The 14,343-nt window shown below is 37.6% G+C and overlaps 1 protein-coding gene across 2 annotated transcripts in view; it reads left to right on the forward strand.

The window, feature by feature from the left end:
- Positions 1–14,343, forward strand: part of KCNIP1 (potassium voltage-gated channel interacting protein 1) — a 189,554-nt gene that overhangs the window by 113,968 nt on the left and 61,243 nt on the right. For both annotated transcript variants that reach the window (XM_072400798.1, XM_072400797.1), the window contains one exon: positions 1,442–1,566. In XM_072400798.1, the coding sequence (XP_072256899.1) occupies positions 1,442–1,566 (125 nt within the window). The remainder of the gene's footprint in view (positions 1–1,441; positions 1,567–14,343) is intronic.

Raw genomic sequence — 14,343 nt, forward strand, 5'->3', positions numbered from 1 at the left:
TTGAAATAAGTTTACTTATTTTAAATCCTTCCAGCGCCAAGTTAAATAAATTATATTTTCCAGATTAGTATATTTAAAAATGATTGTGACTTTTAATTTTTTGGATAAACATATGGCTCTTCAGCGGTGAAGTGCAAGTCACAAATTACACCCTTCTAGGTTGTGGAAAATTGTGCCACCCCTTAAATATGAAGAAAGTATATAAACAGAAGAAAATACGAAGAACAGGGGTTTTGGCTAAACATCACTAGGTGTATTTACAAATCACAAATAATATAAATCAATGATCAATGAAGTTGATGTATAGAAAAGTGTTCCCATGCCCATTTTAAGACAGCATAGGATCGGGGTAATAGGTCTAGACAAAACAGAGATGACCATAGATTATTGGTGTTGAGAGTTAGGCATGAAACGTCTCGTAACCCGACGCATTTTGCCTTACGGTTTCCTCAGGGGTATATATAGACACAAGTAAACTGATGATTGAAAAGATATATATATATATACATATATATATATATATATATATATATATATATATTTATTTATATACAGTTTATATGTAAAACGTTTACAGGTAATTTGAAAAGTTTTCAGGATAGTCAAATAATTTATAGGATGCTGAATAGTCAGACAATATATAGGATATCAATATAATAACATATGCATCTTTTAATATAGAGAAGTAGAGAAATATGTGAAAAAAAAATAATCTCCAAATATCAATACATAAAGAGGCAGAGTTTTTGTGATCCGGCCTTATGTGTGCGAGGATCACAGTGTCCTTGGCTTGAAACTGCGCATGCTCCGGTCTAGACCTATGACCTAAAGGTGCGTACACACTTCCAATTTTTATCGTTCCAATCGAACGACGAACGATCGATTGGGCAAAAAATCGTTCGTAAAAAAGTAACCAACGACGCCGACGAACGAGGAAAGTCGCTGGAAACGAACGACCGGACTGGCGGATCGGATTGGACGACGATCGTTGAACATCGTTCGTGTGTACGGTCGTTCGTTGATCGTCCATGTTCAGAGCATGCGTGATGAACGAACGTCCGTTCACTTTCCTGTCGTGCACATAGTTCCTCTATCGCTTAAACGATCGTATCTATTGTGTGTACAATATCTACGAACGATCGTGTCGTTACCTCTATGTGCAGTATCGGTGCTATACGATCGTTCATATATATCGTGCAGGAACGTTCGTCGTTCGTTTTCCGACGATAATAATTGGAAGTGTGTACGTAGCTTAAGTCCTAGGGTCCTGATCAATATCAGTATTTTTTTAAGATAAGCACTACAGTATTATGTTGCTCAAAGTATATGTTAAGCATATTTCTGGAATCTGGAACTGGAAACAGAAGAATCTTCATAACATATTTATTAGTATGTAAGGTTTTTTATTAATATCTAATAGCTGTGTTCTTCTTTTTTTCAGACAAAATAGATGATGAACTGGAAATGACAACAATCTGTTATCGGCCAGAAGGTCTGGAACAACTTGAAGCACAAACAAACTTCACAAAACGAGAGCTCCAAGTTCTTTACAGAGGGTTCAAAAATGTGAGTGTACACAAAATCAGTAAAATATTTTTGTTTAATTAAAATATTTACATAATTTGGCAACATGTTAAAATATTACCGGAGCACCTAAATACTATAGGTAAAAATTATAGATACAATTAAACATTACAATATTTAATAAACTGGAAGCTTAACAAAATTACAGTTTTTTTCACAAAAAAGTAAGTACACTCTTATGCCACCATCAAATTAGATGTCAATGATTACATTTCCTTAGAAAGTATACAGTGGGAATCTGTCTTTTTAAAACCTAATGCGTTGGTTCTACTCGTTATTGGCATATTATTGTATCATCATGCCAATATTAAAAGTTCCCTTTAAGGCACTTACAAAAAAGGATGCAGAGTCATTCCACTGTAAGCAAAATAAACTACAAATGGTGTAGATTTCAAATTCAGCCCAAGAGTTGACTGTTCAAACTGAAAGAAGACCCCAAGAACCCAAAAATCTCATTGTGGGATCTGAAAATATATATAAAAAAAAAAAGTTAACAGTGTATGTGTGTCAAAGTGCATCACAAAAAAAAGAAATTGCACACATTTACCCTGCATTGAGAGTATGCTTTCAATGTCCAAAACGAACATTAGAGCAATAATAAAGTTTGCCTTTGAACAGACACAAGACCTTCTGGAATGATGTGCTGGGGGATAATGCATCAAAGACAGAACCGTTTGACACAGTAATAGTCAAGAGAAGAAGAAAAAGGAGATATTTTTCTCAGTATCTTTTTGTAGTATACTGTTTTTGCTGGCTAGATCTTATAATTCTTCAAGATGTTCCAGTCTGGGTGCCAAGTGGTATATTTTATAACTTTGTTAGTGATCTACCTCTTTTCTCTATGGTTCCTTAAATTCAATACCTAACATGCTTTCCCTCAGGCATAGTTAAGTAGGTGTCAGGCTTTTCCAGAAATACTCTAAAGCTTGATGACTGATCACTCTCAGAAATGTGATACACAGAAAAAGACATCATAGATGGGTTCAAATGAGGCCTAATAGAACCCACTATACAAAGGGCTAAATGCCCCACACAACAGGAAGTAGTCTTGCAATTGTCAATTGGTATCTCTTTACAGTGTTAAACCAATCCCTTACTGCCCTGCTTTATTTAATACAGATTTATATTTTATTATTGACAAATATATACCTGTTAGGAAATTTTCTAGAAGGAAACACTTTCAAACTCTTAATGAGAGTCATCCTACCAAATAAACTCTTCTGGTACCTCCAAATATGCCATACTTTGCCTTTTCCCATCAGGACAAACCAGGAGAAACAGAACCCTTTTAGCATTATATATTTTTTAGAGATGAGGCACTAAAAAAACTGTTTTACAATTCCATAAAGATTTACTTTAGTACTAGTATACTGTAACTAAAATCGAGTAGCAAATTTACAACACTGGATAAGGTCTGGAAAGATATTTGTGACTGTGTATTTGTTCTTCTTGTCTCTGCAAAGGAATTATCCACTTGCTCTTTCCATAATTAGAAAATACTCACAAACAAGGAGATGTCTGTAGTATGCCATATTCATTAGGTACTTTATTAACATTCCAACACTGGAAATTTAAGAAAGCAGGACAGCGTGACGGGTTTCATACTAAAAGTACTAAATACAAATTTGCACCTAAGGTATCAACTATATCAATTCTACTATTTTTGCATTTATAGCTTGGTTGACAAATGTAATAGAAACCGTATAGGGACTGTGTTACTATTACACAAGGAAAGACATTATTTATAGTTAAAAATGTTGGTTAACATTTTTTTTAACCTAACTATATCATAATAATAATTATATATATATGTGTGTCTATCATGTATTAAATATCTTTTGTAAACTATTCTTTGTATGTGGAAAGGATTACCTCTAAGAGTTATCATCATGCTTAGTCCTTCTGGCTGTAAATATATATACATATATATATATATATATATATATATATAGGAAATGAGGGCTCTGAGTGAGACAAAAAAATGTGCCTATGAATGATCTGTCATTTTCTCAATTAACGTTCCTCCTGAACACTGTTCGATTACTTCTCTCTGGAATATGTCTTTCCATGTGTTCTGACATAAAAAGTAAGCAGCCCCTTCTATAGTGTATTTGTTAGGTGAAAAACAAGATGAACATGATGTGCAAGGACAGGTTTTGAAGAAAAACAGCATGTGGTGTAAAAATTGGTTGATGGACGGTGACACTGTCTCCCATGAGAAGCTGCTACATGAACTGTGCTTAACATGTCAGATATGTGCTTTCAAAAACTACATACAGCGGTAGGATCTCCAGAAAGAAGATACCTGATTCACCACATTGAGGTTCCTTGCCACTAGAAGGTCTTTGCAAGACATGAGGTTCTCTATTGGTATCACACCACAGGCAATGAGTCATATAAACCCGAGACGTGCGACAATTATAAAATGCTTGGAAGATAAATACATCAAGGTAGGTATCCCATACAATTATTACACAAAAGAATGTACAAGCTCACTTTTGGCTTGGGAAACAAGTGGCTGTGAATAAGTGGAGTTAGAAAACACAGAAGTTTGAAAACAAAAGGAGTTGAATCTTTAAAGAAACTTCAAATTGTTAGGAATCTTTTAAAACTCTGTGAAATTAATAAATATTGTAACTGGGAAAATGAGTGACAGCAAGATGGAAGGTTTTGTTCAGTGCACAGTCTGCCATATGTATGCACAAATGGAGCAAACAAAACAGCTCTTAGGTGAATACCGTTGTGACAGATGCGAGCAAGTCACCCTTTTAGAATCTCACATTTGAGATCTGGAGAAGCGCATAGCAACAATGAAATCACTGGATCAGCTTAACAGCGGTCTCCTGCTCACTGGGCAGGTAGTTAATAAATAGATGTTGAGGGTGAAAAGGTTAATCATGATGAACATGTAGGGAGCTGGGTTACTGTAGTTATAGGGAGTGGTAGGGGGTTCCGGAAAAGGAAGGCCAGCCCCAGTGTTTGAGCACCCTAACAAATTTGCAAAGTTATGTGAAGATGTGCAGGTGCCAAACCCAGTGATGACAGCCCTAGATGTTACTGCTACCCCTAACAGACTGTAGAGCTACCCATCTAGTATGGATGGGAAAGGCAATGCAGGAAGGCATAGACAATTGGTTGTCATAGGGGATTCTATGATCAGGAGGACTGATAGAATAGTTTGTTGCCCAGAACCCTTCAACTGAATGGTTTGCTGTCTCCCTGGTGCCAGGGTTCAGCATGTGGTGGACTGAGTATACAAATTAATGGGAGGGGCTGGGCATTACCCAGCTGTCTTGGTCTATGTTGGAACCAATGACAGGATATATAGAAAATGGAGTATCCTTAAAAATCAGTTTAAAGGTTTCGAGTTGAAGGAAAGGACCTCCAAGGTTATATTCCCACAAATATTGCCTGTGCCATGCGCTACACAGGAAAGGCAGAGGGAGCTTAGACAGCTAAACAGATATCTTAGGGTCTGGGTCTGGTCAGTGCTGTGCTAGGGGAAAGATGGTGTCTGTATGTGAGAGATGATCTGAAATTGAATGTGAAAGAAGAAATTTTTGATGGAGCATTGATGAGGTTGAGACAGAATGGGTGGAGTTGAATATGGGGATGCATAATACACAGTTAATTATTATAGTCTGCTATAGGCTCCCCAGTGCTAAGGAAAAGAATCAACTACTAGCACAGATAGAAAAGGCTGCAAAATCTGGCATAGTTTTAGTGGAGGGAGATTTTAGGTACCCTGACTTTGACTGAAGTAATGGCACTACAGGTACAGAAAAAGAGCAGAAATTTATGAATTTAAAACAAGATAATTTTATGGTACACTTTATAGAAGCCCCAACTAGAAATTATTCTCTGCTGGACCTAGTTTTTTCTAACAATGCAGAGCTTATAACACATGTGCATATGAAAAGAGAATCTGGGTAACAGTGAACATAGTATGATTTCATGTACTGTAAGTTGTGAACAGGAACCAAAAACAGGAAAGATAAAAACATTCAATTTTAAGAGAGCACATTTTCCATTATTAGGGGGGCTCTCTGTGACTTGGACTGGGAGAGAATATTGTCCTTAAAGAACACAGAAATGGGAATGTTTTAAGTATTTTCTACACAAACACTGAAAAATATATTCCAATGAGTGATAAGTTTAAGAGGTTAAAATAAACCCTATGTGGCTTACAGCTAATGTTAAAAAGCCATAAAGAATAATTAAAGGGCATTCCAAAAATAGGAAAATGAAGGGCCACCTTCATCATTTGAAAACTATAAAGAATATAACAAAAGATGTAAAAGGAAGATAAAATGTGCAAAACTTCAAAATGAAAGACAAATTGCAAAAGAAAGTACGGCAAACCTCCCAATTTTTTTAAATATATTAATAGCAAAAAGATCAGATATGAGCATGTAGGCCCTTTAAATAATGTCTTTGGGTTGGAATTACTAAACACTTTTTTTAGCTCTGTGTACGTAAAGGAAAATGGCAGAGCTGAAGTCCAAACTGCTATTAGCAATGTCGCTGCCTTAAATGGACCACAATGGCTCAAAATTGATATGACTGAGAAACAGTTGGGCAAAATTTAGGTTGACAAAGCACCAGGACCTGATGGGTTACATCCACTTGTCCTCAAAGAGCTGAGGTCAGTTATTTCAAAGCAATTGTTTCTAATTTTTAGAGACTCTTTAATCACTGGCATGGTACTAATGGATTGGTGTAAAGTTAATGTGGTTCATATCTTCATAAAGGGAGCAAAGTCATTACCCATGCAGAGTTCAGCAGTCCAAGGTGCTGCTGAGTCCTGGGACTACGTTGTGAAACCATAAATATTTTTACCTTTGTTACATCCCTCACAAGATTATTTCAACTTGTCACAACTTTTAAACAAACATTCTCCACCAAACTCCCTGAGGAAGCCCACAGGCAAAACGCGTCGGATACATGACATTTCTTTTAAAAAAGGGATATCACTGTCTCGCTTATTGGTCAATTTTCCCATGCTCGTTTATGTGGGAGAGACCAAATAAAAAAGCTTTCTTACACATCTCGCTTAAAGCTGTATTTATAGATTGTTTTTTTTACAATATATTACCCTTGTGCTGCACAAAAACCCTTGCTATCCTTTGTCTTACTTCTTTGTTACATTATTGTTACATTGTAGCATTGTTACAAGCTAGAAAATAATAAGTGATTGTCAGCATGGATTCAAGAAGGATCGAAGTTGTCAAACAAATTTTCTTCCTTTTTATGAGAAAGAACGTAGACAGGTAGACAGTGGTTTAGCAGTTGATATAGTGTACTTGGACTTTACTAAAGCATTTGACACAGTACCCCACAGATGGTTAATATACAAGTTAGGGTCTATAGGTTTAGAAAATTCAATCTTTAAATAGATAGAGAACTGGCTTAAAGACCACATTTAGAGAGTAGTGATTAATGATTTATACTTTGAATGGTCTAAGGTTATTAGTGGTGTACCCCAGGGTTCAGTGTTGGGACATTTACTGTTTAACATCTTTATAAATGACAGAGTTTGGGATTAAAAGTACCATTTCTGTGTTTGCAGATGACACCAAACTATGTAATGAAAATAAATCCAGACAGGGTGTCTATAATCTACAAGCAGACCTGAATATATTGTTTGATTGGAAATCCAAATTGGGAAGATAAAAATACATTTATTATTGATAAAATGTTGGCACTTTGGGGCAAACAACATGCATGTATCAGAAATGGAAATAGATCTGGGGGTTCTAGTAGATCATAGATCTAATAACAGTATGCAATGCCGAGCTGCAATATCTAAAGCTAGCAAAGTACTTTCTTGTATTAAAAGAGGAATAGACTGCAGAGACCTTGACATAATCCTGCCCCTGTACAAAGCTTTGGTCAGACCCCATTTGTCAGTTCACAAAAAGGTTATTGTGAAATTGGAAAGAGTGCAGAGAAGGGCATCTAAAGTAAGTAAAGGAATGGAGGAATTTAGCTATGAGGAGAGATTAGCTGAACTAAATCTACTATCCCTTGAGAAGAGATGTTTAAGGGGATATGATCCCCCTGTATAAATATATAAATGGTCCACATAGAGAACTCTCTTTCCAATTATTCATTTCAAGGTCGTTACAAAAGACAGCACTCTTTTGTTGTGAAAACCATAGTCACATGGCTAAACTGAGGAAGAGCAGTGGTGGGGCTCATATTGGTGGGATGGAGGCTAACTAGATACAGGAGGGGAGTGAGCATGCTGGTATGGAGTGGGGAAGGAAAAAGTAGGGTAGTGTGGGTTAATTTGCTGGATTAAGCCTTTGTTGACCACATCAGTGACGATCAGCTCCACTCAACATTTCTGTTCTGGAATCATCTTCCTCATTTTTGCAGCCATGCTGAATCCAAAGGCATTACACTCATCCTTGATGGCTGACATCCTTGAGTATGGTCATAGCTTGCTGCAATGTTTTCTTTATTTCCAGCTTCTCTTGTTTTCGTTTCCAGCTCCTTTTTTGGGTGATGTTGGAAATGACTGGAGTAAATGTTGCAGCAGGTGGAGTCTCTGGCATGTCAATAGAGAAAGTCGGCAAGAAAGAAAAGAAAATAGAACATATTATTATGCCTGTTTACTCTTGTTATGTTTTCCTTTTAGTTTACCATAGGAAAAGCTAAGCATAGCTGCAAATTTTGGAACAACACAATTTTGGAACTTCCTGAATTGGGGAGAAGCAATTGATTGAAAACATGTATGGATCATCCCACCTGCAGACAGTGGATCTTGCAGCTACAATTACAAGGTTTTTTTCAACATTGTGCTAATGGCAATAGCAAATGCGAGTTATGAGTTTGTTTTTGTCGATATTGGCAAAAACGGATGAATGTCTAATTGAGGGGTAGCAATGCCATTCCACCAAAAGCTGATCAATAAGCAACTGCACCCTCCTAGTAACACCCAAACTGTAGAGGGTATGAATTTATCGCAGAAGAAGCTTTTGCTTACGTGTTATCTTTTTGAAACCATTCCCTCAGAAGTTTTTGGGCCTAGAGAAAGAAATCTACAACTACAGCCTTTCTCGTGTGGGATGCTTTTTTTATTAAAGCGAGATGCATTTTGGATTTCAGCAAACCGCTTTCATATTTTTCATAGTGCTATTAATCTACTCATGGACAAAACTGACATGGTGGTCTTTGTTTGCTGCATTATTTTGAAGTGCACCTTTTGGCCCACAAATGGAGCAATAATCTGCTACAGCAGCACACATGGCACCTGGGGAAAGCAGCAGCCAGTTCCCTTGTCTGGTGGATCTTCTGCATGCAGTACTGCTACTGTGTCAGCAAAATAAAACCGTATTCAGTACATGCAGTACTTCAATACTAGTAGAGAAGTGGAATGGCAGGATAACATGACAGTTTAGCATTACCTTTTACTTCAATGAAAATCTGTAAAAAAAAAAATATATATATATTTTTGCAAACTAGTTCTTTTGCAAACTAGTTCTGAACAAAGTTCCTGGTTTTGTGTAGTGTTGGTCGAATAGCTCAGTATTCGATTCGGCAGCTTTTCGCTCGAATATAGCAAAAAAATTCGGGTGGTCGAATGTCAAAGCCGAACACCATTAAAGTCAATGGGAGGAAAAATTCAGGTTTTTTTCAGCACTGTGTAGAGCTTCTACAGCCTCCAAACAGATGTAAAAAGATACATTGTAAAAGGATACATTATAAAAAGATACATAACACTATTACATACCCCTGTACTTCACATGAAGATTAAAGAGCACATGTCAAATCAATTTTAGGCTAAAGCTAGGTACACACTTCCAATAATTATTGTTAGAAAATGAACGATTACGACCGATCAACGAATATGCACGATTATACTTGAACAATCATATTGTGCACAATTCTGTACATGCTGTAACAATATGATCATTCATATATAATCCACCAACAGTGTCCACACACTAGATACAATCGTTTGAACAATGCAGAGAGGGACATGTAAAGGAGAAAGTGTACTGCAGAAACATGCATGATCACTGAATGACCGTCGACGATAGATAGTGAAAGATCGCCGGCAAATCAGATTTCCAACGACAATCCTCGTTCGTCGGCGTCCTTGGTCACTTTTTTTTGGCCAATCGGTTGTTCATTGGTCGTTCGTCAGTCGTTTTTAACGATAATTATTGGACGTGTGTATGTAGCTTTAGTCTACACGGACTGTTTCCCCAGCGTTTAACCTGAGGCTTTTTAAAGCCCATGTTTGAAGTCCCCATGCATTCCCATGGGCTAATCTACACCAGGACCTTTCCTTCAGGCACGTTTTTGAGCGTTATCTTAAACGTTGCTTGGAACATTTAAAAAATTAAAACGCTGGATAAACGGGGGAAAACGCTTCCATTTAACTCAATGGAGGCTTTTTCAAGCATTTTTAAGCTTTTATAAAAGCTTCTATTGAAAACAATGGGGGCTTTTATAAACATTTTTAGCAGGAATTTGGAATCTGGAAGCCCCCTTTAATAAGGAGACTCCCAGATCTCCACCNCCCCACCCTGGGGAATGAGTTCAGGGGTACATAAATCCCCTTACTCATTCCCTGAAAGGGTTAAAATATAAGTAAAAAATAGGACAAGGCTTTAATTTAAAATTATTTTATTAATGTGTGTGTTTGTGTAATTTAACTTTTTTTTTTTTACAGGTTATCCCAATGACAGGAGGATTTCCAGGGTTGCAATGAACAGAGCCCTGGAAATCTTCCTGACAGTGAGGGATTGCAGGGCACTAGGAAGTTAATTGAGGACAATTACTGCGGGAGTAATCAGGGGAGCAGAGCTGTCAGCATAGTAAAGCTCTGCTGATTGCTCTGCTCCCTGATTGGCTGAGGGAAGGGAAACCCTGATGATGCTTGAGCTGTCATCAGAGTTTCCTATTTTTCAGCCAATCACAGAGCAGTAGAAGTATGAATGGAGATAGTATCTCCATTCAACCTCTATTGCCCTCGTATTGCCTGCGGTTACAGCTAATTGAAGGCACCTGCTTTCAATTAGCTGTGACCGCAAAGTTCCCACGGTCCAGGAATCCCACAATGACATTATGATTCATAATGTCATTGTTGGATAACCTGCACAAAATAAAAAAAGAACATGTTTAAAATAAAAAACACATACCAAATAAATACTTTAAGAAAAAAAATGTTTTTTTTCCTTCCGAATTTTTGCTGTTGAATTCCGTGTTTTTCGGGTCGGGTCTACCCGAATTTGAACAGCCATATTCGGGTCGAATATAGGGACAACCCGAATTCGAACATCAACACTAGTTTTGAGTTATTAGAATGTCCGGGCCTCTGTGTGCTATGCCCTGCGCCATTCTTGTCGCCTGGCAGGCTGAACAATGAAGGGCGACTTTCCATTTGATTAGTGGTGAAAGAGAAGAGATTAAAGTACCACAGTTTATGTGCATACACATCATCTGCGCCAGCACCTAACCGCTGTGAAGCCTTCACTTTGTTTCCTTCTTGATCACTGTACGCAAGTTCTGTAACTTGTGCTTCACATAATTGATGTTGGCAGCAGGACTAATGGTTTTGCACAGCTCCACCACCGCATTGTAGGCCTTCATTTTAAGATGTTTAAGATTATAATACTCCCCAGACATGGAAATGATCAGTAGAGTTCAATGAACTCACAAATGAAGTCTGGGTTGTTAAATGTGTTATAGGCCATGATCCCGGTAAAAAAATAAATTGTTTAGTCAGCTTGACTGTAAACCACCCACTCAAAAAAAAGAAAAGGGAAAGGTAAAGCACCCGTACCTACCTTGCGAATAACCATTCTTGCAAATATCGCTAAAATGAAGGTTACTATGAACAAAACCTTGTTAGTGAAAGCGCAATTCTTGCGTTTCCTGTCCCGTGTCATAATTTCCTATTTTTCTGATCTAAACAAAACATGCCAAATCAAATCAGATAGGCATAGAGGAAGAGAGCTACTTGAATGAGCCATAGGGTAGATATTTTTAGTAGATATTTTTTCTTTCTGCAGACTTGCTGATTCCACACCCACACCACAGCATAGGCAAGATGAAATCAGGGTAGATGGAGAGTGGCATCATTATGAAGAGTGCACAGGAGAAAACACAAGGTAAGCATTAATACATTGTGAAATACCACATACAGAAATACACCAGTATGTGTGTCACCTGCAAGTTTACCTATGAAAAATCTGGAAACTCATTATCCTTTTTTTTTTTCAAAGAGGTGACATCTCAAAGAAAAACCTGCTATGCACCATAAAACAAAGTGCATCAGAGGCCTGATACTGTGGGAACAGAACAACACTGGAATGTAATGCAGAAGAAGGACAGAAAACAGTGCTGGAGAGTGAAAATGACCAAGTATAATACTATACACACACATATACAGTAAATATATATACTAAATTTATTGTGGAGTCTTGCAACGAACATTCATTCATTGTGCATGCTCACATGACCATACACACGATAGATAGGAAACGATCGTTAAACGAACGGATACGCCAAGATGGTCGTTTATTACAAACGACATACCTCGTGCACTGGCGACATCAGACTGCCGTTAGGCACTATTTTTGTCAACAATTATTGAATAATCAGCTGTTTATCATTTGTTTATGACGGCTTTTATCTGACATGTGTATGTAGCCTTTTTCTCTTTCTTTTGCTCGCTAAACAAAACCGCTTTCTTAGGCATAAATGAAAACAAAACGAAAATGCAGTTTACATCAGCTGGAAATAGGTGGGTGCAGTCCTCACAGTCCATAAAATCAAGTTAGCACACATGAAACAGCAACAACTGTTTTTCTTTACAAACAGCAGAGTTTCCACAGAGGCTTGTTTGCAGCCTACCTACTGCATATTCCACTGGATTTAAAGAGCCCATGCTGGGGAAATATATCTATCATCCAGGACCAATCCCTGCAGACCTGTACAATATATATATATGCAGTTAATTTATAGGTGAATGATCCAGCTCTCAGAAACCAGTTAAGGCTGGGATTTTATGACACCATTAGAAGGATTTTGTTAACTTCCCCTCCTCTGGTCCCAAGATGAGGCAATGCAACTGTCTGGCAGCTGGAGGCTGTAAGTGCTACATTATCTGACTCTTTGCAGGTGAAGAACAACTGTTGACATTTTGTATGTGGTGGTGAAAATTTTGCCAATCCAGGAGTTTTGCAGTCTTTCAATATCCAATGTGCTTCTGTGGACTATTTAGCTTGGCAACATTCCATGACAGGATGTTTAATTTATTTTGGGGGACAGAGCAGATGTGAGATGTCTGGGGGGAGATGACATCATGGAGGTCTCTAAATACCAAACCGCTCCATAAGCTATCCCAGTACCAGATTAAGCCCAGACCCAGTGAGTCGGATCCAGACCAATAATCGTCTAGTAATGCAGTTACACTGAAAGTAATCTTCACCAAAAAACTGTTCATCTCTCTTTTCAACCTCAAGTCCAATTAAAGAAACAATAACATGCAAAAAACATATCACTAGCGCATATAGTATTCTGGGTGTTTTCCTCTTTTTCATATATTCAATATAAACCTTTAAGCTATGAATCCAGGTTAAAGATTAGCAACCAAACTTTCTAAAAGAAAAGATTTTCCACTGAAGCCGAAAAACTTTGAAATATCAGGATATTTTCTTCTCCAAGTCGTATTTCTCTTTGTTCGCGGTATACTCCCAGGATGGCCTCTTTGTCAGCAGGGTGAAAGTATTTGACTCTGACCAGTCCTTATCTTTGGTTCACTGTTGGGCACTCTAGTCCTATGTGAAGAGTTCTTTTTAAGGCTCTTGCTGTTAGTGGGGACAGGTTCATGGCCAGGATAAGATCTACTGTGTGAAGGTGAAGCAGATCAGCTCTTTCAATAAAGCGAAGAATGGATCTACGGTGATGATTTTCCAAGTCTTCCAGTTTCTCTTCCATGGATGAAATAAGAATAGCCTGTGCATTTAACTTGTCCTGTGATTCCAAGACCTGGTCTTCCAGGTCACTGATGCATTGTTCTAACACAATACTCAATTCTTAGGTTTCATTGCAACTCAGGTATCTTTCCTGTGTCCTGTCACTAATTTACCTGACTTATTTATCTATTCAGTTGAACTTGACAAATATTAAAGTGTGGCCAGTTCAAACTCCTTTAAACTAGAAGTATGTTGTAAAGTTTAGATGGCAGTAGGTAAGGTATATGGCTTGTGATATATGATAGGTGATATATATGATCTTGGTTTCCTGCAATTTTTGTTTCTTATTGCTCATCATCCTGAGCACTTCTGTCATCACCAAGTTTCTTTTTATGTATTCCTTAACTCTGTTCCCTGGCTCATTTCCTGCATGTTACAATGATCAGTTTGTCCAAACCATGTAACTTTCCAAAGCCCAGTAGCCCTACTCTTGTGACCTGTTCATTGCCTGCGCTAACCTTAGAATTTTTTCTTCCTCTTGTCTCTTGGATCTGGTTACCCTGTCAGTGGAATTCAGCAACTTTTCTTAACTTCTCCATCTGTATTTAAGTCATCCTTACTTGTAAACGTTGCATAAGTTGCTTGAGTACCAGTGCATGCATATATATATATATATATATATATATATATTATTTAAAAGATGACTGGAAATGGAAAATTGTGCTATACCAGTAATCCTTTAGCCTTTAAGTGGAGCTAAACTGAAAGGTGGGTGGTGAGCTTTTGCCATAATCGACAAGTATGCACAGCATACTTGCCAATT

The sequence above is a fragment of the Pyxicephalus adspersus genome, chromosome 2 (assembly GCF_032062135.1).
Source record: "Pyxicephalus adspersus chromosome 2, UCB_Pads_2.0, whole genome shotgun sequence".
Lineage (NCBI taxonomy): Eukaryota > Metazoa > Chordata > Amphibia > Anura > Pyxicephalidae > Pyxicephalus > Pyxicephalus adspersus.